The sequence below is a fragment of the Anolis sagrei genome, chromosome 5 (genome assembly GCF_037176765.1).
Source record: "Anolis sagrei isolate rAnoSag1 chromosome 5, rAnoSag1.mat, whole genome shotgun sequence".
In the NCBI taxonomy this organism is placed as follows: Eukaryota; Metazoa; Chordata; class Lepidosauria; order Squamata; family Dactyloidae; genus Anolis; species Anolis sagrei.
This window is the reverse complement of record NC_090025.1, coordinates 199,439,332-199,460,715: the sequence shown is the minus strand read 5'-3', so window position 1 is coordinate 199,460,715 and position 21,384 is coordinate 199,439,332. Positions and strand designations below refer to the sequence as shown.

At 46.8% G+C, this 21,384-nt stretch overlaps 1 protein-coding gene across 1 annotated transcript; it reads right to left on the bottom strand.

Annotated features, from left to right (window-relative positions):
* Positions 1-3,157: 3,157 nt before the first annotated feature.
* CHKB (choline kinase beta) lies at positions 3,158-21,243 on the bottom strand. The gene is made up of 11 exons (XM_067469420.1): positions 21,039-21,243; positions 16,554-16,662; positions 16,303-16,416; positions 16,055-16,188; positions 14,378-14,482; positions 13,941-13,999; positions 11,741-11,852; positions 11,461-11,569; positions 8,505-8,611; positions 8,299-8,380; positions 3,158-5,596 (listed from the first exon to the last, which is right to left on the bottom strand). The coding sequence occupies exons 1-11, from the start codon at positions 21,212-21,214 to the stop codon at positions 5,540-5,542; spliced, it is 1,164 nt and encodes a 387-aa protein (XP_067325521.1). The 5' UTR covers positions 21,215-21,243; the 3' UTR covers positions 3,158-5,539.
* Between the last annotated feature and the right edge of the window lie 141 nt (positions 21,244-21,384).

The following is a 21,384-nucleotide window of genomic DNA, read 5'->3' as shown; positions in this document are numbered from 1 at the left end:
GTTCATCGTTGGCAGAAACGTATCCGATTGTCTGGTGATTATGTGGAAAAGCGAAGAGTGCTTGTTCATCATTGGCAGAAACGTATCCGATTGTCTGGTGATTATGTGGAAAAGCGAAGAGTGCTTGTTCATCATTGGCAGAAACGTATCCAATTGTCTGGTGATTATGTGGGAAAGTGAAGAGAGCTTGTTCATCATTGGCAGAAACGTATCCGATTGTCTGGTGATTATGTGGAAAAGTGAAGAGAGCTTGTTCATCATTGGCAGAAACGTATCCAATTGTCTGGTGATTATGTGGGAAAGTGAAGAGAGCTTGTTCATCATTGGCAGAAACGTATCCGATTGTCTGGTGATTATGTGGAAAAGTGAAGAGAGCTTGTTCATCGTTGGCAGAAACGTATCCAATTGTCTGGTGATTATGTGGAAAAGTGAAGAGTGCTTGTTCATCGTTGGCAGAAACGTATCCGATTGTCTGGTGATTATGTGGAAAAGCGAAGAGAGCTTGTTCATCATTGGCAGAAACGTATCCGATTGTCTCATGATTATGTGGAAAAGTAAAGAGTGGTTGTTCATCGTTGGCAGAAACGTATCCGATTGTCTGGGGATTATGTGGAAAAGTGAAGAGTGGTTGTTCATCGTTGGCAGAAATGTATCCGATTGTCTGGTGATTATGTGGAAAAGTGAAGAGTGCTTGTTCATCGTTGGCAGAAACGTATCCGATTGTCTGGTGATTATGTAGGAAAGTGAATAGAGGTTGTTCATCGTTGGCAGAAACGTATCCGATTTTCTGGTGATTAGGTGGGAAAGTTAATAGTGGTTGTTCATCGTTGACAGAAATGTATCCGATTGTCTGGTGATTATGTGGGAAAGTGAAGAGTGCTTGTTCATCATTGGCAGAAACGTATCCGATTGTCTGGTGATTATGTGGGAAAGTGAAGAGTGCTTGTTCATCGTTGGCAGAAACGTATCCGATTGTCTGGTGATTATGTGGGAAAGTGAAGAGTGCTTGTTCATCGTTGGCAGAAACGTATCCGATTGTCTGGTGATTATGTGGAAAAGCGAAGAGTGCTTGTTCATCATTGGCAGAAACGTATCCGATTGTCTGGTGATTATGTGGAAAAGCGAAGAGTGCTTGTTCATCATTGGCAGAAACGTATCCAATTGTCTGGTGATTATGTGGGAAAGTGAAGAGAGCTTGTTCATCATTGGCAGAAACGTATCCGATTGTCTGGTGATTATGTGGAAAAGTGAAGAGAGCTTGTTCATCATTGGCAGAAACGTATCCAATTGTCTGGTGATTATGTGGGAAAGTGAAGAGAGCTTGTTCATCATTGGCAGAAACGTATCCGATTGTCTGGTGATTATGTGGAAAAGTGAAGAGAGCTTGTTCATCGTTGGCAGAAACGTATCCAATTGTCTGGTGATTATGTGGAAAAGTGAAGAGTGCTTGTTCATCGTTGGCAGAAACGTATCCGATTGTCTGGTGATTATGTGGAAAAGCGAAGAGAGCTTGTTCATCATTGGCAGAAACGTATCCGATTGTCTCATGATTATGTGGAAAAGTAAAGAGTGGTTGTTCATCGTTGGCAGAAACGTATCCGATTGTCTGGGGATTATGTGGAAAAGTGAAGAGTGGTTGTTCATCGTTGGCAGAAATGTATCCGATTGTCTGGTGATTATGTGGAAAAGTGAAGAGTGCTTGTTCATCGTTGGCAGAAACGTATCCGATTGTCTGGTGATTATGTAGGAAAGTGAATAGAGGTTGTTCATCGTTGGCAGAAACGTATCCGATTTTCTGGTGATTAGGTGGGAAAGTTAATAGTGGTTGTTCATCGTTGACAGAAATGTATCCGATTGTCTGGTGATTATGTGGGAAAGTGAAGAGTGCTTGTTCATCATTGGCAGAAACGTATCCGATTGTCTGGTGATTATGTGGGAAAGTGAAGAGTGCTTGTTCATCGTTGGCAGAAACGTATCCGATTGTCTGGTGATTATGTGGGAAAGTGAAGAGTGCTTGTTCATCGTTGGCAGAAACGTATCCGATTGTCTGGTGATTATGTGGAAAAGCGAAGAGTGCTTGTTCATCATTGGCAGAAACGTATCCGATTGTCTGGTGATTATGTGGAAAAGCGAAGAGTGCTTGTTCATCATTGGCAGAAACGTATCCAATTGTCTGGTGATTATGTGGGAAAGTGAAGAGAGCTTGTTCATCATTGGCAGAAACGTATCCGATTGTCTGGTGATTATGTGGAAAAGTGAAGAGAGCTTGTTCATCATTGGCAGAAACGTATCCGATTGTCTGGTGATTATGTGGAAAAGCGAAGAGTGCTTGTTCATCGTTGGCAGAAACGTATCCGATTGTCTGGTGATTATGTGGGAAAGTGAAGAGTGCTTGTTCATCGTTGGCAGAAACGTATCCGATTGTCTGGTGATTATGTGGGAAAGTGAAGAGTGCTTGTTCATCATTGGCAGAAACGTATCCGATTGTCTGGTGATTATGTGGAAAAGTGAAGAGTGGTTTTTCATCATTGGCAGAAACGTATCCAATTGTCTGGTGATTATGTGGGAAAGTGAAGAGAGCTTGTTCATCATTGGCAGAAACGTATCCGATTGTCTGGTGATTATGTGGAAAAGTGAAGAGAGCTTGTTCATCGTTGGCAGAAACGTATCCAATTGTCTGGTGATTATGTGGAAAAGTGAAGAGTGCTTGTTCATCGTTGGCAGAAACGTATCCGATTGTCTGGTGATTATGTGGGAAAGTGAAGAGTGGTTGTTCATTGTTGACAGAAACGTATCTGATTGTCTGGTGATTATGTGGAAAAGTGAAGAGTGCTTGTTCATCGTTGGCAGAAACGTATCCGATTGTCTGGTGATTATGTAGGAAAGTGAATAGTGGTTGTTCATCGTTGGCAGAAACGTATCCGATTGCCTGGTGATTATGTGGGAAAGTGATTCGTGGTAGTTAAAGAGCACATTCTAAGGAGTATTTCTGCGTTTATTAAAATATTCCCATCCAAACCCAAGTAACGAAGGTGGAGGCATTATTTTTCGGTCAACCCTCGTAGATCCCCAAAAGGGTGAGCAAGTACTAGATGTGGTCAATCGGACCAATGAGCACCACGATAATGCAAAGGAGTCACGGCAGACGGAGGAAAGGTCTGGTGGCACCAAGCAATGAGTGTTTATTGGTAGAGGATACATTGCGCAGCTGTTGTGTTTTGTGCTGTGGCAGCAGCAGAATGAGGAGCCACCCTGAGAAATGGGTCAGCAGACGAGGCAGGAAGGAAAGAGGCCTCAAAAGCCATGGAAGGAGAGAAGGGAAGGAGCGTGTGCGTGGTGTCCATCGAGGAATGAGTGCAAATGGGGGGAAGGCACCGTTATTGTGCTCAGAGGTGAGACCCCTCTGCAATGAGAATGCTCCCCTTCTACAATGCCAAGCTCTAGCAAACCTCCACCTTCCTTGGGCCCCATCTACACGGCAAGGAATGCACTTTGAACCGCATCAGACATGGATTATATTAATCTACATTTGCATTACATGGCGGTGCAGATGAGGCCTTGAAAAGGTGCATCTACACCGCAGAATGAATGCAGATTTGCACCACTTTAAGTGCCGCGGTTCAATGCTACGGAATCCTGGGATTTGTATCGTTTGCAAAACTAAAGGCCTTGCAAAACTACGAGGGTTGAATGAAATGTAATGCCTCCACCTTCATAACTCCTCAACGGATGGCATGGTCTGTGGCAAGTACTGGCTTGTTCAGTGGACTCTCCTCTACAGTTCCATTTTGGTGGGAAGCCTTTGCTTTGAACGGTTGTGTTGTTAAAAGTATGAAGTATGGAACCCTGTGCAGTCGGTCCATGCGACTTAAGCAACGTATGTGGCAGGTACTGGCTTGGTCAGTAGACTCTCCTCTACAGTTCCATTTTGGTGAGAAGCCTTAGCATTGAACGCTTATGTTGTTAAAGTGCAAAGTATGGAACTCTGCGCAGACGGTCAATCAATGCAACTTAAGCAACGTATGTGGCAGGTACTGGCTTGTTCAGTAGACTCTCCTCTACAGTTCCATTTTGGTGGGAAGCCTTTGCTTTGAACGGTTGTGTTGTTAAAGTATGAAGTATGGAACCCTGTGCAGTCGGTCCATGCGACTTAAGCAACGTATGTGGCAGTTACTGGCTTGTTCAGTAGACTCTCCTCTACAGTTCCATTTTGTGGGAAGCCTTAGCATTGAACGGTTGTGTTGTTAAAGTGCAAAGTATGGAACCCTGCGCAGACGGTCGGTCAATGTGACTTAAGCAATGTATGTGGCAGGTACTGGCTAGTTCAGTAGACTCTCCTCTACAGTTCCATTTTGGTGGGAAGCCTTAGCATTGAACGGTTGTGTTGTTAAAGTGCGAAGTATGGAACCCTGCGCAGACGGACGGTCAATGCGTCTTATGCAAGGTGCAGTCATTGAATTCTTGGTAGCAGAAGGTGTCACCCCATTCATCAGAGAATGCAAGTTGTTTATGATGATTGTGTTGATGTGAGTACTGTGCGTCATTGGGAAAGTAAGTGCAAAGATGTTGAGGTGACACCTTCTGCTGTCAAGAATTCAACGACTGCACGTTGTTTAAGTCGCATTGACCAAAATAGAACTGTAGAGGAGAATCTACTGAACAAGCCAGTACCTGCCATATACCAGTACTGCCAAGCATTCAATGCTAAGGCTTCCCGCCAAAATGGAACTGTAGAGGAGAGTCTATTGAACAAGCCAGTTCCTGCCACATACCAGTACTGTCAAGTGATCAATGCTAAGGCTTCCTGCCAAAATGGAACTGTAGAGGAGAGTCTACTGAACAAGCCAATACCTGCCACATACCAGTACTGCCAAGCATTCAATGCTAAGGCTTCCCACCAAGGAGAGTCTACTGAACAAGCCAGTACCTGCCATATACAAGTACTGCCAAACGTTCAATGCTGAGGCTTCCTGCCAAAATGGAACTGTAGAGGAGAGTCTACTAAACAAGCCAGTACCTGCCGCATACCAGTACTGCCAAGTGTTCAATGCTAAGGCTTCTCACTAAGGAGAGTCTACTGAACAAGCCAGTACCTGCCATATAGCAGTACTGCCGTCTGTTGAGGAGTTACGAAGGTGGAGGCATTACTTTTCATTCAACCCTCGTACTAAGTCCCAAAGTTGCACAGCACTGACCCATGGAAGTCTAAAAGAGGCGCTGAACTGCATTAATTCTCCAGTGTGGATGCCCCCCACCCCTTGTAGTCCCATTTCTCTGCTCAGCCTGATGCACAAAACCAAGTCTGGAGGCTCCATTGCAGCGTCTTGAGATGTCCAACCGTTTTGACCCCAAAGGTCAAGGGCTGGCCAGCCAACCCTGATAGCCTTTGAAGGAAGGAAGAGAGAGAGAGAGAGAGAGAGAGATGGAGAGAGAGAGAGAGAGAGAGAGAAGGGGCTTTGGTCCAGCAGCAGAAGGGTCCCTTTCCGTCCAGGCAGAGCGGATGTCCAGCTGTCTCCTCCTCCGGCCAAAGGCTCACTGGTCACTGGCAGGCGGCCTTTTGCTGGAAGTAGGCCTCAAAGCGGCACTGGGCATACTCCTGAAGGAGAGACAAGGAGGGTCAAGGGTGAGTTGGATGACCATATATGCTTGAATGTATGGATTTTACGGAGCATTTTATAACAATTGTGTGTTTGTTTACGTTTTAGTGTAAACAAACCATTTTTTTTGTTACGTTTTAGACGTAAACAAACAATTGTGTGTTTGTTTACGTCTTGCTTTCCTCACCTTGAGGAGAGTAAGACAGGCCAAAAAAACCCCTATTATTATTATTATTATTATTATTATTATTATTATTATGAGTTGCTGTGAGTTTTCCAGGCTGCCTGGCTATGTTCCAGAAGCATTCTCTCCTGACGTTTCGCCCACATCTATGCCAGGCATCTTCAGAGGTTGTGAAGTACCGTATATACTCGAGTATAAGAAAATAATAATAATAACAACAATAATAATAAAAAGAGTAAAATAATGAATGTAGCAATAACAACAAATATACAGTAAAATAATAAATGTGTAATAATAGAGTACAATGATAAATGTAATAATAATAAATAGAATAAAATGATAAATGAAATGGAAATAGTAATAATAACAGAGTAAAATAATAATAATAATAATAACAATAATAATAGTGGAATAATGAATGTAGCAATAACAATTATACAGTAAAATAATAAATCACCTTGATTAGCATTGCAAAGCCTTGCAGCTTCAAGTTCTGGCTGTTTCTTGCCTGGGGGAATCCTTTGTTGGGAGGTGTTAGATGGTCCTGACTGTTTCATGTCTGGAATTCCACTGGATTTTTTTTTAGTGTTGTTGTTGGCCAGCTTGATGAGCATTAAATGGCCTTGCAGCTTCAAAGCCTGATTGCTTCCTGCCCCGGGGTGGGGGGAATCCTTTGTTGGGAGGTGCTAACTGGCCCTGATTGTATTATGTATTGAATTGATTGTTTTGTAGGCCACTTTGAGGTTTGTTTTGCAGAGAGAGGAAATAAATAAATAAATAAATGTTTCAGAAGCATTCTCTCCTGACGTTTCACCCACATCTATGCCAGGCATCCTCAGAGGTTGTGAGGTATATTGGAAACTAAACAAGTGAGGTTTATACATCTGTGGAATGATGTCCAGGGTGGGAGAAAGAACTCTTGTCTGCTTGAAGCTGCAATTAACCACCTTAATTAGCACTGCAAAGCCTTGCAGCTTCAAAGCCTGGCTGCTTCCTGTCTGGGGGAATGCTTTGCTGGGAGGGGTTAGCTGCTCCTGATTGTTTCGTGTCTGGAATTCCCCTGTTTTCTGAGTGTTGTTTGGTGTCCCTATGTAGACTTCTTGTCCACAGCTGCATGGCATATGGTAGACTCCTGCAGGGGTGAGAGGCTTTGAAGCTGCAAGGCCATTAAATGAACTACACAGAGAAGCCATTGAAATGCACAAGAAGCATGTGGGTCATTTCAAGAGAAAGGAGGAAACCAAGGCAGTAAACAAAGAGCAACACTCAAAAGCAGGGGAAGTCCAGACAAGAATAAATCAGGACCAGCTAACACCTCCCAACCAAGGATTCCCCCAGGCAGGAAGCAGCCTGGCTTTGAAGCTGCTAGGCCATTCAATGCTAAACAAGGTGGCTAACAGCAACATTGTCACTTGCCTCCAGCAGACAAGAGTCCTTTCTTCCACCCTGGACATCATTCCACAGGGATATATATATATATATATATATATATATATATATATATACATACACATACACACACACACACATATACATACATACATACATACAAACCCAACTTGCCTGGTTTCCAATAGACCTCACAACCTCTGAGGACATCTGCCAGAGATGTGGGCAAAATGTCAGGAGAGAATGCTTCTGGAACATGGCCAGAAAACTCACAGCAACCTTATTATTATAATATTTATTATTATGTTTAACTCTGGATTCTTTTGTATTGTTTTGCTGTTTGCATTGTTTGCCTTCTTTTTATGTAGGGATTGTGTTGTTGGTGTTCTTTGTGTAGCGGCTTCGCTTGTGAGCGCATTGCTCCGGTCAGCCTGGTCAGCCTTTTGGCCAGGCCTGCCCTCTAGTGGTCACTCTCAGGAAAAGCATAACTCTGACATAAACATAGGGAAAAAAACCTGGACTGCTCTGAAAGCATATTCCAAAGCACAACAACAGAGAGGAAACAAACAAGGATATCTAATCACCTCTCAACAAAAGATTTCTCCAGGCACTGCCAGGCAATCAAATGCTAATCAAGGTGATCAGTTGAAACATTCACACCTGGCTCCAGCAGACAAGAGTCCTTTGTCCCACCCTGGTCTTTCCACAGATATATAAACCCTTTTTCCTAGTTCCAACAGACCTGACTACCTCTGAGGATGCTTGCCATAGATGCAGGCGAAACGTCAGGAGAAAATGCCTCTAGACCATGGTCATACAGCCCGAAAAAACCTACAACAACCCAGTGATCATATTTATGTATCTCCCATGTCTGTCTCTCGTTGGAGAAGCAGTCTCCTTCTTTGGATGTTTTCAACCAGAACCTAGAGGGTTGTCTGTTGGGAGTGTTCGAGTTGTGCAGAATGGGGTTGGTCCGGATGGCCTTTGGGGGCCCCTTTCCAACTCTCAGATTGTATGATGGCAGAAGGCGCTGCCATTTGAGAGGCTCTCTTCATTTGAGGCTGCATGGTCATCTGTCGGGAGGGATCGGATTGTGGATGGCCCTTTTCCCCATCACGCCCCACTCACCAGGTAGCCAAACTCAATGGTGGAGATCTTGGCCTGCAAGATGGACCACAAGCCCCAGAAGAAGTGAGACGCCATGGCGAACCTGGAAGGAGAGAAGGACGGGATGAGCGGGAGAGCGGGGTGTCAATAATAACAATGACAACAATAATAACAACAATCCCTTGCAGTCCCTCCCTCCCTGCGGACGGACAGACGGCAAGACTGACCGGCTGATCTCCATCAGCATCTCCTCCTCCGTGCGCTCCTGCTCTTCGGGTGGAAGTGGAGCGCTCTTCCCCCTCGCCTCTTCCAGGTAGCAACGGATGAAATGCAACTGGGAAAGGACATTGTTGTTGTTGTTGTTATTGTACTCAGTCACGTGTTTTCGTTTTTGTGTTTAAAGTCTGCATTTAAAATAGGTGTTTGTAGTAGGCTACATGGAGATGGGTAGTTTTTAAAACATGACACTTTAAAAAACTTGTTTGTATGTTCTATTGTTCTTGTGTATGTATGTATATGCGTAGTTATGTATCGATCCATCTATTGGTCTCAAATCTAACTATCCATCTATTCATCTATCTATCTATCTATCTATCTATTCATCTATCTATCTATCTATTCATCTATCTATCTATTCATCTCTCTCTCTCTCTTTATCTATTCATCTATCTATCTTTTTATCTATCTATTCATCTCTCTCTCTCTCTCTCTATCTATCTTTTCATCTATCTATCTTTTTATCTACCTACCTACCTACCTATCTATCTTTTTATCTATCTCTCTATCTATCTATCTATCTATCTATCTATCTATCCTTTTATCTATTCATCTATCCATCCATCCATCTATCTATCTATCTATCTATCCTTTTATCTATCTATCTATCTATCTATCTATCTATCATCTATCCTTTTATCTATTCATATATCTATCTATCTATCTATCTATCCTTTTATCTCTTCATCTATCCATCTATCTATCTTCTAATCTATCCTTTTATCTATTCATCTATCTATCTATCTATCTATCCTTTTATCTATTCATCTATCTATCTATCTATCTATCTTCTAATCTATCTATCTATCCTTTTATCTATTCATCTATCCATCTTCTAATCTATCTATCTATCTATCTATCTCTGCCTATTCATCTATCTATCTATCTATCTATCTTTCCATCCATCCTTTTATCTTTTGATCTATCTATCAATCTATCTATCTACCTTTTATCTATCGATCTATCTATCTATCCATCTATCTATCTATTCATCTATCTATCTATTGATCCCATCTCTATAGTCAATATCTTTCTCTCATCTATCTATATCATCTCTATCCATCCAACCATCCATCCATCCGCTAACCAATCTTTTGATTGGTTGCTCTCTCTCATCTGTCTGTCTGTCCATCCATCCGCTAACCGACCTTTTGATCCCATATTAGCTTCAATCTCAATACCTCTCACTCTCTCTCATCTATCTATTGATCAATCGATCTATTGGTCCCATATCTATCTCTCATCTACCTATTTAGAACCATGGATTGGGCAATCCATGGTTCTAAATGGTTCTAAAGTACTTACAAAACTAAAGTTCTGGTGGTGAAAATTTCAGAACTCTAACAAAACTCTCAAAATTTCATAATAAATGGCAGTTCCTAATTGGTTCTTGTAGAGATGTGTTTATTATAAAGTGTTATTTATAATGTGTTTAAACTGTATTTATGTATTACATTTATTGCCATGGCCTAGCTGTGAGGGATAGGTTGCCATGGTGACATGACAAGACAAGGCAGAAGAGGAGGTGGGCGGAGCTTAAGGAGAAAAAGGTTTGAAAGTGTCAGTTAATTTCCAGTCAGGAGGAAGAGACCCTGAGGAGAAGAGCAGAGCCAGTTAAGGGCTCTGGTAAATAGCAGAGTCAAGAAAGGACTCTGGGAAAAGTAGTTTAGTCCGGTGGATGAGACCCGGGGAAGAGGATCAGAGTCAGTTAGGGCTCTGGGTTGTGAAGCTGTGAGAATTCAGTTAGTTCTTAGGATTTGTGAATATTTCTTCAGCAAGAGAGCTGAAAGTGTTACCTTGTTAGATTGCTTAGGTTAAAAGAATCTAACAGAAGGGGTTTTAAGGATTGCCAGTAAGGAAAGTGGTTTGATCCGAGTATAGGACAAACAGTGTGGAATATTCACAATAGGGGACTCTGAAGTAATAAAAGCACTTCACTAAAGAAGGAGTTTATAGAATTGTAACATCAGAAGCTTGAATGTATCTCAAACTAGCCATTTTGTAACATCAAGCCTTGTGCCAAGTTCAAATTCTCAAAACTGCAACAATACGTTCTGTTAACAATAAAACTTGTTCTCTTTGTATTTCAAACCTGCCTCCTCCATTGCTTTTATGCTTGGTGCATTCCACACTACCAACGTCCCCTCACAACACAACTAAAGATAAACAGAGACACAAACCAGCGTCTCTAAACATATTGGTGGCAGCTTAATTGATATCTAAAAGAAGGTTCCTTACAAATATTGTTGGCATCAAGGAAAATTAGTACTTCCTCACATTCAGTGGAAATAGTACTTCTTTACATAATTTGGTGTCAGCAGCTGGGAGGCTTCGTTACAGTTCTATCATAAAAATCACCAATAATGAAATAATAATTAAATTTTGAAAGTTTTGTTAGAGTTCTGAAATTTTCACCACCAGAACTTTAGTTTTGTAAGTACTTTAGAACCATTTAGAACCATGGATTGCCCAAGCCTACTACCTATCCATCCACCCACCCATCTATTGGTTCCATCTCAATCTTCAAACTCTAACACACACACTCTCTCTCATCTATCTATTTATCTTTCGGTTCCATCTTTATCTTCAATCTCTCTCTCTCTCTCATCTATCTATCTTTCTATCTATCTTCAGGCTGAGAAAGGCGGTATATAAATATGGTTAATATGGTTAATAAAGAAATAATAAATATCTGCCTGTCTATCCATCTGTTTTTCTGAACACAACCTTATTTTTTAAAACCCAGGAAAGCCCCTGGACATTTTCATGGGTGGATGAAGGCCACACTCTCTCAGCCCCAAAGGAACCCTATGGACAGTTCTGCTTCAGAGTTGCATAAGCCAGCCAGGGCTGGAAGGCACAACCACACCCACAGGGCTGGTGCTCGATCAATGAATGACAACTAACCTGTTGGAGACGGTTGGGGTAGTTTTCGGGGGTGGCTTTGTAGAAGGGCCACTGGTCATGCGCATAGTTGTAGACCCATTCGCAGAAGTGGTTCGCAATGTCAAAACCCCTGGTTTCGAGGTGGGGAGAGATACACAGAGAGAGATTGGCTTCAAGACTCACAAACCAGAGTCAACGACAGAGTCCCAGAGCTTGGGAGATACATCCCCCCTCACCCCCCGGGATGCCCAGGCCAAGCCCAGCCTTCCCTTCTCCGAGGTCAACATCCCTGGAGACTCACCTGAAGTTGTAGCTGCTGTACTCAAAGTCAATGAGCATCAGGCGGTCAGAGGAAGAGGAAGAGGAAGAAGAGGAGGAAGAGGCCTCTCGCCCAGCCAGGAGCAGGATGTTCCCTGCAGAAGAAGGAAGAGAGGAAGAGAGGGAGGGAGATGCATCAGGTGTTATGATGAGGTGTATCTCTGATCAGAGAACCAAATTGCAAAAATAATCCCATGTATAATGTAAAAAAACCTAGAAGAAACATTCAAATATTAGAATAAGATTAAAGACTGAACAGCAGAGGAATCTGAGAAGGAAAGAAGGAAGGAAGGAAGGAAGGAAGGAAGAAGAAAGGAGAGAGAGAAAGAACATAGGAAGGAAGGAGAAGGGAGGGAGGGAGGATGAAAGGAAGGAGAAGGGAGGGAGAGAAAGAAAGATAGGAAGGAAGGAAAGAAGGATGAAAGGAAGTGGAGGAAGGGAGAGAAAGAAAGAAAGAAAGAAAGAAAGAAAGAGGGAGGGAGGAGAAGGGAGAGAGAGAGAGAAAGAAAGATAGGAAGGAAGGATGAAAGGAAAGAGAAGGGAGGGAGAGAAAGAAAGAAAGAGGGAGGAGAAGAGAGAGAGAGAGAGAGAGAAAGATAGGAAGGAAGGATGAAAGGAAAGAGAAGGGAGAGAAAAAAAGGAAGGAAGAAAGGAAGGAAGAAAGGAAGGAAAGAAGGATGAAAGGAAGAAGGGAGGGAGGGAGGGAGAGAGAGAAAGAAAGAAAGAAAGAAAGAAAGAAAGAAAGAAAGAAAGGGAGGGATGGAGGGAGGAAGGATGAACAGAAGGGAGGGAGGGACAGAAAGAAAGAAAGATAGAGGGAGGGAGGAGAAGGGAGAGAGAGAGAAAGAAAGAAAGATAGGAAGGATGAAAGGAAAGAGAAGGGAGAGAAAAAAGGAAGGAAGGAAGAAAGGAAGGAAGAAAGGAAGGAAAGAAGGATGAAAGGAAGAAGGGAGGGAGGGAGGGAGAGAGAGAGAGAGAGAAAGAAAGAAAGAAAGAAAGAAAGAAAGAAAGGGAGGGATGGAGGGAGGAAGGATGAACAGAAGGGAGGGAGGGACAGAAAGAAAGAAAGATAGAGGGAGGGAGGAGAAGGGAGAGAGAGAGAAAGAAAGAAAGATAGGAAGGATGAAAGGAAAGAGAAGGGAGAGAAAAAAGGAAGGAAGGAAGAAAGGAAGGAAGAAAGGAAGGAAAGAAGGATGAAAGGAAGAAGGGAGGGAGGGAGGGAGAGAGAGAGAGAGAGAAAGAAAGAAAGAAAGAAAGAAAGAAAGAAAGAAAGGGAGGGATGGAGGGAGGAAGGATGAACAGAAGGGAGGGAGGGACAGAAAGAAAGAAAGATAGGAAGGAAGGAAGGAAGGATGAAAGGAAGGAGAAGGGAGGTAGAGAAAGAAAGGAAGGAAGGATGAAAGGAAAAAGGGAGGGAGAGAAAGGAAGGAAGGAAGGAAGGAAGGAAGGAAGGAGAAGGGAGGGAGAGAAAGGAAGGAAGGAAGGATGAAAGGGAGAAGGGAGGGAGAGAAAGTAAGGAAGGAGAAGGGAGAGAAAGAAAGGATGGAAGGAAGGAGAAAGGAGGGAGAGAAAGAAAGTTAGGAAGGGAGGGAGGGAAGAGAAAGAAAGAAAGATAGGAAGGAAAGATAGAAAGAAGGATGAATGGAAGGAGAAGGGAGGTAGGGAGAGAGAGAAAGAAAGAAAGATAGGAAGGAAGGAAGGAAGGAAGGAAGGAAAGAAGGATGAAAGGAAAGAGAAGGGAGAGAAAGGAAGGAAGGAAAGAAGGAAGGAAGGAAGGGAGGGAGGATGAAAGGAAAGAGCAGGGAGGGAGAGAAAGGAAGGAAGGAAAGAAGGATGAAAGGAAGGAGAATGGAGGGAGGGAGGGAGAGAGAAAGAAAGAAAGAAAGAAAGAAATGAAAGATGAAAGGTAGGAGAAGGGAGGGAGAGAAAGGAAGGAAGGAAGGAAGGAAGGAGAAGGGGGAGAGAGAGAGGGAGGGAGGGAGGGAGGGAGGGAGGGAGAAAGAAAGAAAGAAAGAAAGGAAGGAAGGTAGGTAGGTAGGTAGGAGATGTGTGGAGAGCGGGAGAGGCAGGCAGGCAGGCAGGCAGGCAGGCAGGCAGGCAGGCAGGCAGGCAGGCAAGAAGGAAGGAAGGAAGGAAGGAAGGAAGGAAGGAAGGAAGGAAGGAAGGAGGGAAAGTGTTCTCACCTTCTTGCACATCATTGTGGCAGAAAACCACAGGGGATGGTGTGGCCTCGAGCAGAGCCCTAGAAGGACGTGGGAGAGAAAGAAGAGGTGTACGCAGAGGAAGGAGGAGGGGGAAGAGCCCCACAAAGGGACCCCACTAGCCCTCGCCCCACTGCCGGACTCTACACAGATTCGGAAAACAACAAAAAAGCAACAGAAAGCTATGCAGCAGGCATGGGCCAACTTGGCCCCTCCCTCCCTCCCTCCCTCCCTCCAGGTGTTTTGGACTCCAACTCCCACCATTCCTAACAGCCGGTAGGCTGTTAGGAATGGTGGGAGTTGGAGTCCAAAACACCTGGAGGGAGGGAGGGCCCAAGTTGGCCCATGCCTGCCGTGCAAAGACTGAGGTGGAGTCTGTGTGAGGTCAGAGGCCATGCCCTCCCTCCCCCCATGCTGACCTGAGGCTGCGCATCTCGGCTTCCAGGTCGTAGGCTTTGAACCGGTTCAGCTGCCGGCGCTGGGCTTCCTCTGGGAAGGTCAGCTCCGAGATCTGCCTCAGGTACCTGCCCAAAAAGGAAGAGAAGGAGGAAGGCCCACTCAACATATGGAAAGGTGGAGGCTTTGAAACAGAGGCCGGATGGCCATCTCTCGGGAGTGCTTTGAACGCGATTGTCCTGCTTCTGGGCAGAATGGAGTTGGTACTTTCAAAGTAAGGACCGCACAATTCAACAGAAAACACAACCAAAACATCCCTGACAGATGACCATCCAACCTCAGAGCTAGGCAGCATTGAGCAGCCCCCTAGAGAGCCCTTCCCCAGATATCCTGCCTCCAGGGAAGGAGAGGAGCCTGGAAGAGAGATGGAAGAGGACTCAAGGGGTAGGGACTGAGAGAGAGAGAGAGAGAAAGGAAGGAAGGAAGGGGGGGGGGGAAATGAGAGAGAGAAAGAGAGATAGAGAGTGAGAGAAAGAAAAGAAAGAAGGAAAGCGAGAGTGAGTGAGAGAAAGAAAGAAAGAATAAAAGAAGGAAGGAAGAGGGGGAAAATGAATGAGAGAGAGAAAGGAGGAGATAGAAAGAGAGTGAGAGAAAGAAAGAAAGAAGGGAGGAAAGAAAGAGTGAGAGATAGCTGGAAAGAAAGAAAGAAAGAAAGAAAGAAAGAGGGAAAGAAAGAGGGAAAGAAAGAGGGAAATGAATGAGAGAGAGAAAGAGAGATAGAAGGAAAGAGTGAGTGAGTGAGTGAGAGAGAGATAGATAGAAAGAAAGGAAATGAATGAGAGAGAGAAAGAGAGAAAGACAGTGAGAGAAAGAAAGAAGGAAGGAAAGAGAGAGTGAGAGATAGAAAGGAAGGAAGGAAGGGAAAAAGGAAGAGGGGAGGGGATGAATGACACACAGAAAGAAAGAAAGTGTGTGTGAGAGAGAAAGAAGTTAAGGAGAGAGTGAGAGAGTGAGAGAAAGAGAGAGAAAGAGAGAAAGAAATAGAGAAAGAAATAGAGAAAGGAAGGAAGGAAGGGAAAATGAATGAGAGAGAGAGAGGAGAGAAGGAAAGAGTGAGTGAGTGAGTGAGTGAGTGAGAGATAGAAAGAAAGAAAGAAAGAAAGAAAGAAAGAAAGAAAGGGTGGAAATGAACGAGAGAGAGAAAGAGAAATAGAAAGAGAGTGAGAGAAAGAAAGAAGTTAAGGAGAGAGTGAGAGAAAGAGAGAGAGAAAGAAAGAAAGAAAAAAGAGAGAAAGGAAGGAAGGGAAAATGAATGAGAGTGAGTAAGAGAGAGAGAGTGAGTGAGAGAAAGAAAGAAAGAAGGAAAGAGAGAGAGAGATGAAAGAAAGAAGGAAGGAAAGAAAGAGAAAAACGAAGAAGGGAGGGGGATGAATGACACACAGAGAGAAAGAAAGTGAGAAGGAGAGAGATAGAGAAAGAGCAAGAGAGAAAGAGAAGGAAAGAGATAGAGGGCCCTTCTATACTGCTATATCATCCAGAATATCAAGGTAGCTAACCCACATTATCTGCTTTGAAATGGTTTATCTGAGTCTACACTGCCTTACAATCCAGTTCAAAGCAGATAATCTGGATTTTATACAGCTGGGAGAGAAAGAGACAGACGGACAGGCAGAAAGGGAAAGAACTCCCCCCCCCCCGACCTCTCCATGGTGGCAAACATCCACTTGGGCTCCTTGTTGAAGGGCATGACCATGGCGTGGAAGCGGGCCATCTTGACCGCAATCTCCTGGGAGATGCTGGGCTCCGGCAAGTCCGCCGTCACCAAGCGCCGGCTCTGGGGGAGAGAGAGGAGAGGAGGTGAAAGGGGTTGGGGTCTCCACAAAGGCATCTTGGGGAAAGGAGGGGGGGTTGGCCATTCTGGGTCCAAAAGCGGTCCCGGGAAACCTACCGGGATGTACTCCTCGAGGCGCCCCTGAGGGAAGATGCCGTACAAGCGCGGTCCCAGCTGCCTTTCGGCCAGGATGGCAAACATGACGCTCTCCAGGACCAGCGAGTCCACCCCCTGCCGAAGGGAAAAGACCACCATTAACATTATTATTTCCAGTTACAGGCAATCTGGGGGTGGCATCTACACCACACAATGAATGTGGCTTGGCCTCACTTCTGACTGTGATGGCTCAGGAAGCAGAGGAGTCTCACCTGGAGGATGGCGCCATAGACGCGGAGCAGCACCTGCCGGGGTTCTCCTTCTGCGCTGGGGAGACGCTCAGGGAGGCTGCACTTGTAGAGGAGGTTGCTCAGCCCACCACTGCAGAGAGAGAGAGAGAGATGGGCCAAAACTAACAAAATGAAGTTCAACAGTGACAAATGCAAGATACTCCACTTTGGCAGGAAAAATGAAATGCAAAGAGACAGAATGGGGGACGATGAGGCCTGGCTCGAGAGCAGTACGTGTGGAAAAGATCTTGGAGTCCTCGTGGGGAGGAAGGTGAACATGAGCAGCTTGGGAGTGATCCTGGACTCATCGCTGAGCCTGGAACCCCAGGTCTCAGCGGTGGCCGGGAGAGCTTTTGCACAATTAAAACTTGTGCGCCAGCTGCGCCCGTACCTTGAGAAGCCAGATCTGGCCACGGTGGTCCACGCTCTTGTCACATCCCGGTTGGATTACTGCAACGCACTCTACGTGGGGTTGCCTTTGAAGACTGCTCGGAAACTACAGCTAGTCCAGCGAGAAGCAGCCAGATTGCTCACCGGAGCGACGTACAGGGAGCATACAACCCCCCTGTTGCGCCAGCTCCACTGGCTGCCAATCCAATTCCGAGCATAATTCAAAGTGCTGGTTTTGACCTACAAAACCCTATACGGTTCCGGCCCAGTGTATTTGTCCGAACGGATCTCCCTCTACGTCCCATCTCGAAGCTTAAGATCTTCTGGGAAGGCCCTGCTCTCGACTCCGCCACTGTCACAAGTGAGGCTGGCGGGGACGAGGAGCAGGGCCTTCTCAGTGGTGGCCCCCCACCTGTGGAACTCACTCCCCGGGGAGATTAGATCGTCATCCTCCCTCTTGGTGTTTAGGAAAAAACTGAAGACCTGGATCTGGGATCAAGCTTTTGGTCATTCTGTCAGTTAACTGAAGGTTCTGATGATAGACAAGGACAAATGGAATGGTTTGGATATATGGACTCTGAATTCTGAGCATGAGATTGTTTTATGATTTTATTATGTACTGATGTTTTTAATTAATTGTTGAATTGTTTGTATTTGTACTACTTGTGAATTGCCTTGGGCATCTAATTGTGCCCCCACTGTAAGCCGCCCTGAGTCCCCCCCGGGGTGAGAAGGGCGGGGTATAAGTAAATGAAATAAATAAATAATAAATAATGTGATGTGGCGGCAAAAAAAGCCAATGGGATTTGGCCTGCATCAAGAGGAGCATAGCGTCTAGATCCAGGGAAGCCTGGCCGCTGTGTCTATCTGGATGAGGAGGAACAAGCTGAAGATCAATCCTTACAAGACAGAGGTCCTTCTGGTCGATCGCAAACCTGACCTGGGTATAGGGTGGCAACCTGTGTTGGACGGGGTTACACTCCCCCTGAAGCCACAGGTCCGCAGTTTGGGAGTCCTCCTGGATTCATTGCTCACGCTTGAGGCTCAGGCGTCGGCGGTGTCCGGGAGGGCTTTTGCACAACTGAGACTCGTGCGCCAACTGCGACTGTACCTCGTGAAGGCGGATCTGGCCAGAGTGGTCCATGCCTTGGTCACCTCCAGGTTGGACTACTGCAATGCGCTCTACGTGGAGCTGCCCTTGAAGACGGCTCGGAAGCTCCAAGTGGTCCAACGGGCAGCAGCCAGGATGCTAACGGGGGCCCCTTACAGAGAGAGGTCAACCCTCCTGTTTAAAGAACTCCACTGGCTGCCGTTTATATTCCGAGCTCAATTTAAGGTGCAGGTGCTTACCTACAAAGCCCTGAACGGTTTGGGACCTGCCTACCTGCGTGACCGCATCTCCATCTACGAACCCACGCGTTCTCTTCAGTCATCTAGAGAGGCCCTGCTCGTGATCCCACCGGCGTCGCAAGCGTGCTTGGTGGGGGCGCGGGACAGGGCCTTTTCCGTGGTGGCCCCCCGACTCTGGAACACCGTCCCCAAAGATCTTAGACAGACCCCTACTTTGGCAGTCTTCCCAGAATAGGAAATCTCCACCACCAAGTCCCATAAGCACTTTATCAGAACCAATGACTGCTGCACATCGCACATCGCACTTGCCCTGGAAGCCCCATATACACCTCCTGTCACATCAGCACTTTTAATCTTGTACCCATTGCTCTGGCCCGGCCCAGTTTTATTGTGTTTACTGTATTGTGCCTGTTGTTTATTTTGCTTTATTCTGTTTTTAAGTGTTTGATTTGCTTAGATTGTACTGTTGTGTTGTGTGTTAAGGCCTCGGCCTGTGTAAGCCGCATCGAATCCTTCGGGAGATGCTAGCGGGGTACAAATAAAGTTAATAAATAATAATAATAATAAAGTCATGCTCCCCATGCTCTGTTCTGCTTTGGTGAGACCACACTTGGAATACTGTGTCCAATTCTGGGCACCACAATTCAAGAGAGATATTGACTCTAAGCTGGAATGTGTCCAGAGGAGGGCGACTCAAAGGATCAAGGGTCTGGAGAACAAGCCCTATGAGGAGCGGCTTAAGGAGCTGGGCATGTTTAGCCTGAAGAAGAGAAGGCTGAGAGGAGACATGATGAGGGCCATGTATAAATACATGAGAGGAAGCCACAGGGAGGAGGAGGGAGCAAGCTTGTTTTCTGCTTCCCTGGAGACTAGGACACGAAACAATGGCTTCAAACTACAAGAGAGGAGATTCCATCTGAACATGAGGAAGAACTTCCTGACTGTGAGAGCCGTTCAGCAGTGGAACTCTCTGCCCCAGAGTGTGGTGGAGGCGCCTTCTTTGGAAGCTTTTGTTCCTTTCTGCTTCAGGTAAGCCTTGTCTTAGAGGGCACTAGGAATCTGAGTGAGTATTTAAAATTAGCTGCTGATTGTTTGCTTTGTTTGAGAGGCGGGGCGAGGCTCATTGTTCTCAGAGTGAGTCAGCGTGAGTCATTGCTGCTTCCTGTTTACCCTATATAAGCCAGGGCCTGAACTCAAGTGGCAGTTGTGCTCCCACAGAGAAGGAACAATGGCTTCAAACTACAGGAAAGGAAGGAGATTCCACCTGAACACGAGGAAGAACTTCCTGACTGTGAGAGCCGTTCAGCAGTGGAACTCTCTGCCCCAAAGGGAGTGTGGTGGAGGCTCCTTCTTTGGAAGCTTTGAAACAGAGGCTGGATGGCCATCTGTCGGGGGTGCTTTGGATGCAATATTCCTGCTTCTTGGCAGAATGGGGTTGGACTGGATGAAGGCCCAGGAGGTCTCTTCCAATTCTTGGATTTGATTTGTTTGGACAGGTAAACTGGGCCAGAACTGTACTGAGTTTTGTAGGTCAAAACCAGCACTTTGAATTGTGCTCAGAAGGCGATTGGCAGGGCGTGGAGCCGGTGTAACAAGGGCGTAATAATAATAATAATCATTATAATCAAACGTTATTTGTAAGGGAATGGTGTTCAGAAGGTGATTGGCAGCCAGTGGAGCTGGTCCCCTCTCTCATGAGCAACCTGGCTGCCCAGCGTTGGGCCATTTGAAGCTTCCGAACAGTCTTCAAAGGCAGCCCCACGTACAGAGCGTTGTAGTAGTCTATACGGGCGGATGTACCCAGAGCTTGGGCGCTGACATCACGGAGAGTGGGCGGGCCCTAGAGGGGGCGGGGCCACGGTGAATGCGGAGTAGAGGGGCGGAGCTTGAGTGTTGAATAGGCGGGGATGCTGCGAGTGCGGAGAAAAGAGGAGGAGCTTGCGCGCTGACATCACGGGGAGTGGGCGGGACCTCGGCGAGCAGACAAAGAAGAGAGAGGAGGGGCCTGTGCGGTGACGTCACGCAGAGTGGGCGGGGCCTGGAAGAGCAGCTAGAGAAGGAAGGAGGGGCCTGTGCGGTGAGTAGAGGGAGGAGGCGTGGCCTGCAGGGTGACGTCACGAAGCTGAGGCGGGGCCGCGGCAAGGAAGGCGGGGCGCGCGTGTGACGTCGAGGTGGGTGGGCGGGGCCTCGAAGAGCAGCTAGAGAAGGTAGGAGGGGCCTGTGCCGTGAGTAGAGAAGGAGGAGGCGTGGCCTGCCGGGTGACGTCACGACGGAGGGGCGGAGCCGCAGCAAGGAGGGCGGGGCGCGCGCGTGGCGTCACGGAGTTGGCGGGGCCGAGGCGAGCAGAAGGGGAGGAGGCGGGGCCTGTGCGGTGACATCACGCCAACTGGGCTGGGCCTGAAAGACCAGCTAGAGAAGGGAGGAGGGGCTTGTGCAGTGACGTCACGCAGAGTGGGCGGGGCCTCGAAGAGCAGTAGAGCAGGGGCTTGTGCGGTGACGTCACGCAGAGTGGGCGGGGCCTCAGCCTCTGAGGGCAAAGAGGAGCCTGCGGACTAACCTCAGGGAGAGTGGGCGGGGCTAAGGCGAGTAGAAAGGGGAGTAGGCGGGGCCTGTGCGGTGACATCACGCCAACTGGGCGGGGCCTGGAAGAGCAGCTAAAGAGCGGAGAGTAGAGGGGAGGGGGCGTGGCCTGCGGGGTGACGTCACCGAAGAGGGGCGGAGTCTGACCTGACGGGGGCGATGTGGAGCTCGTCCGGGTTAGCGAGGCGGCGCCAGGCTCCGGCGAGGAACTCCCGGCACCAGAGGAAGGCCTGGCGGCGGGTGGGCGCGGGCACGGAGGAGGGCGGGCACCCGGACCCAGCGGCAGAGCCCTCGCAGTCCCCTCCGCCCGGCGCGCTCTCCATCCCGACCAGCCAATCACGGCCCGGAAGCCCCGCACCGACACGCCCCCTTCTCCCTTTCGCTCTCGCCCACCAATCCGGGCAAGCTCTCCACCTTCCGCGCGCTGCGATTGGTCGCAAGCCTTGAGGGGAGAGTGGGCGTGGCTTAGAGCCGCGCGGTGAGCCAATCGGGT

What these genes read in the sequence shown, in the direction of transcription:
- CHKB (XM_067469420.1), bottom strand. Translation starts at nt 21,214, where the DNA reads ATGGAGAGCGCGCCGGGCGGAGGGGACTGCGAGGGCTCTGCCGCTGGG. An exon ending in ACCCCAACCGTCTCCAACAG is followed by an intron (nt 8,612 to 11,460) that starts GTTAGTTGTCAT and finishes GTCCTTTCCCAG; the next exon opens with TTGCATTTCATCCGTTGCTA. An exon ending in CCATTGAGTTTGGCTACCTG is followed by an intron (nt 5,597 to 8,298) that starts GTGAGTGGGGCG and finishes TCTCTCCTTCAG; the next exon opens with GAGTATGCCCAGTGCCGCTT.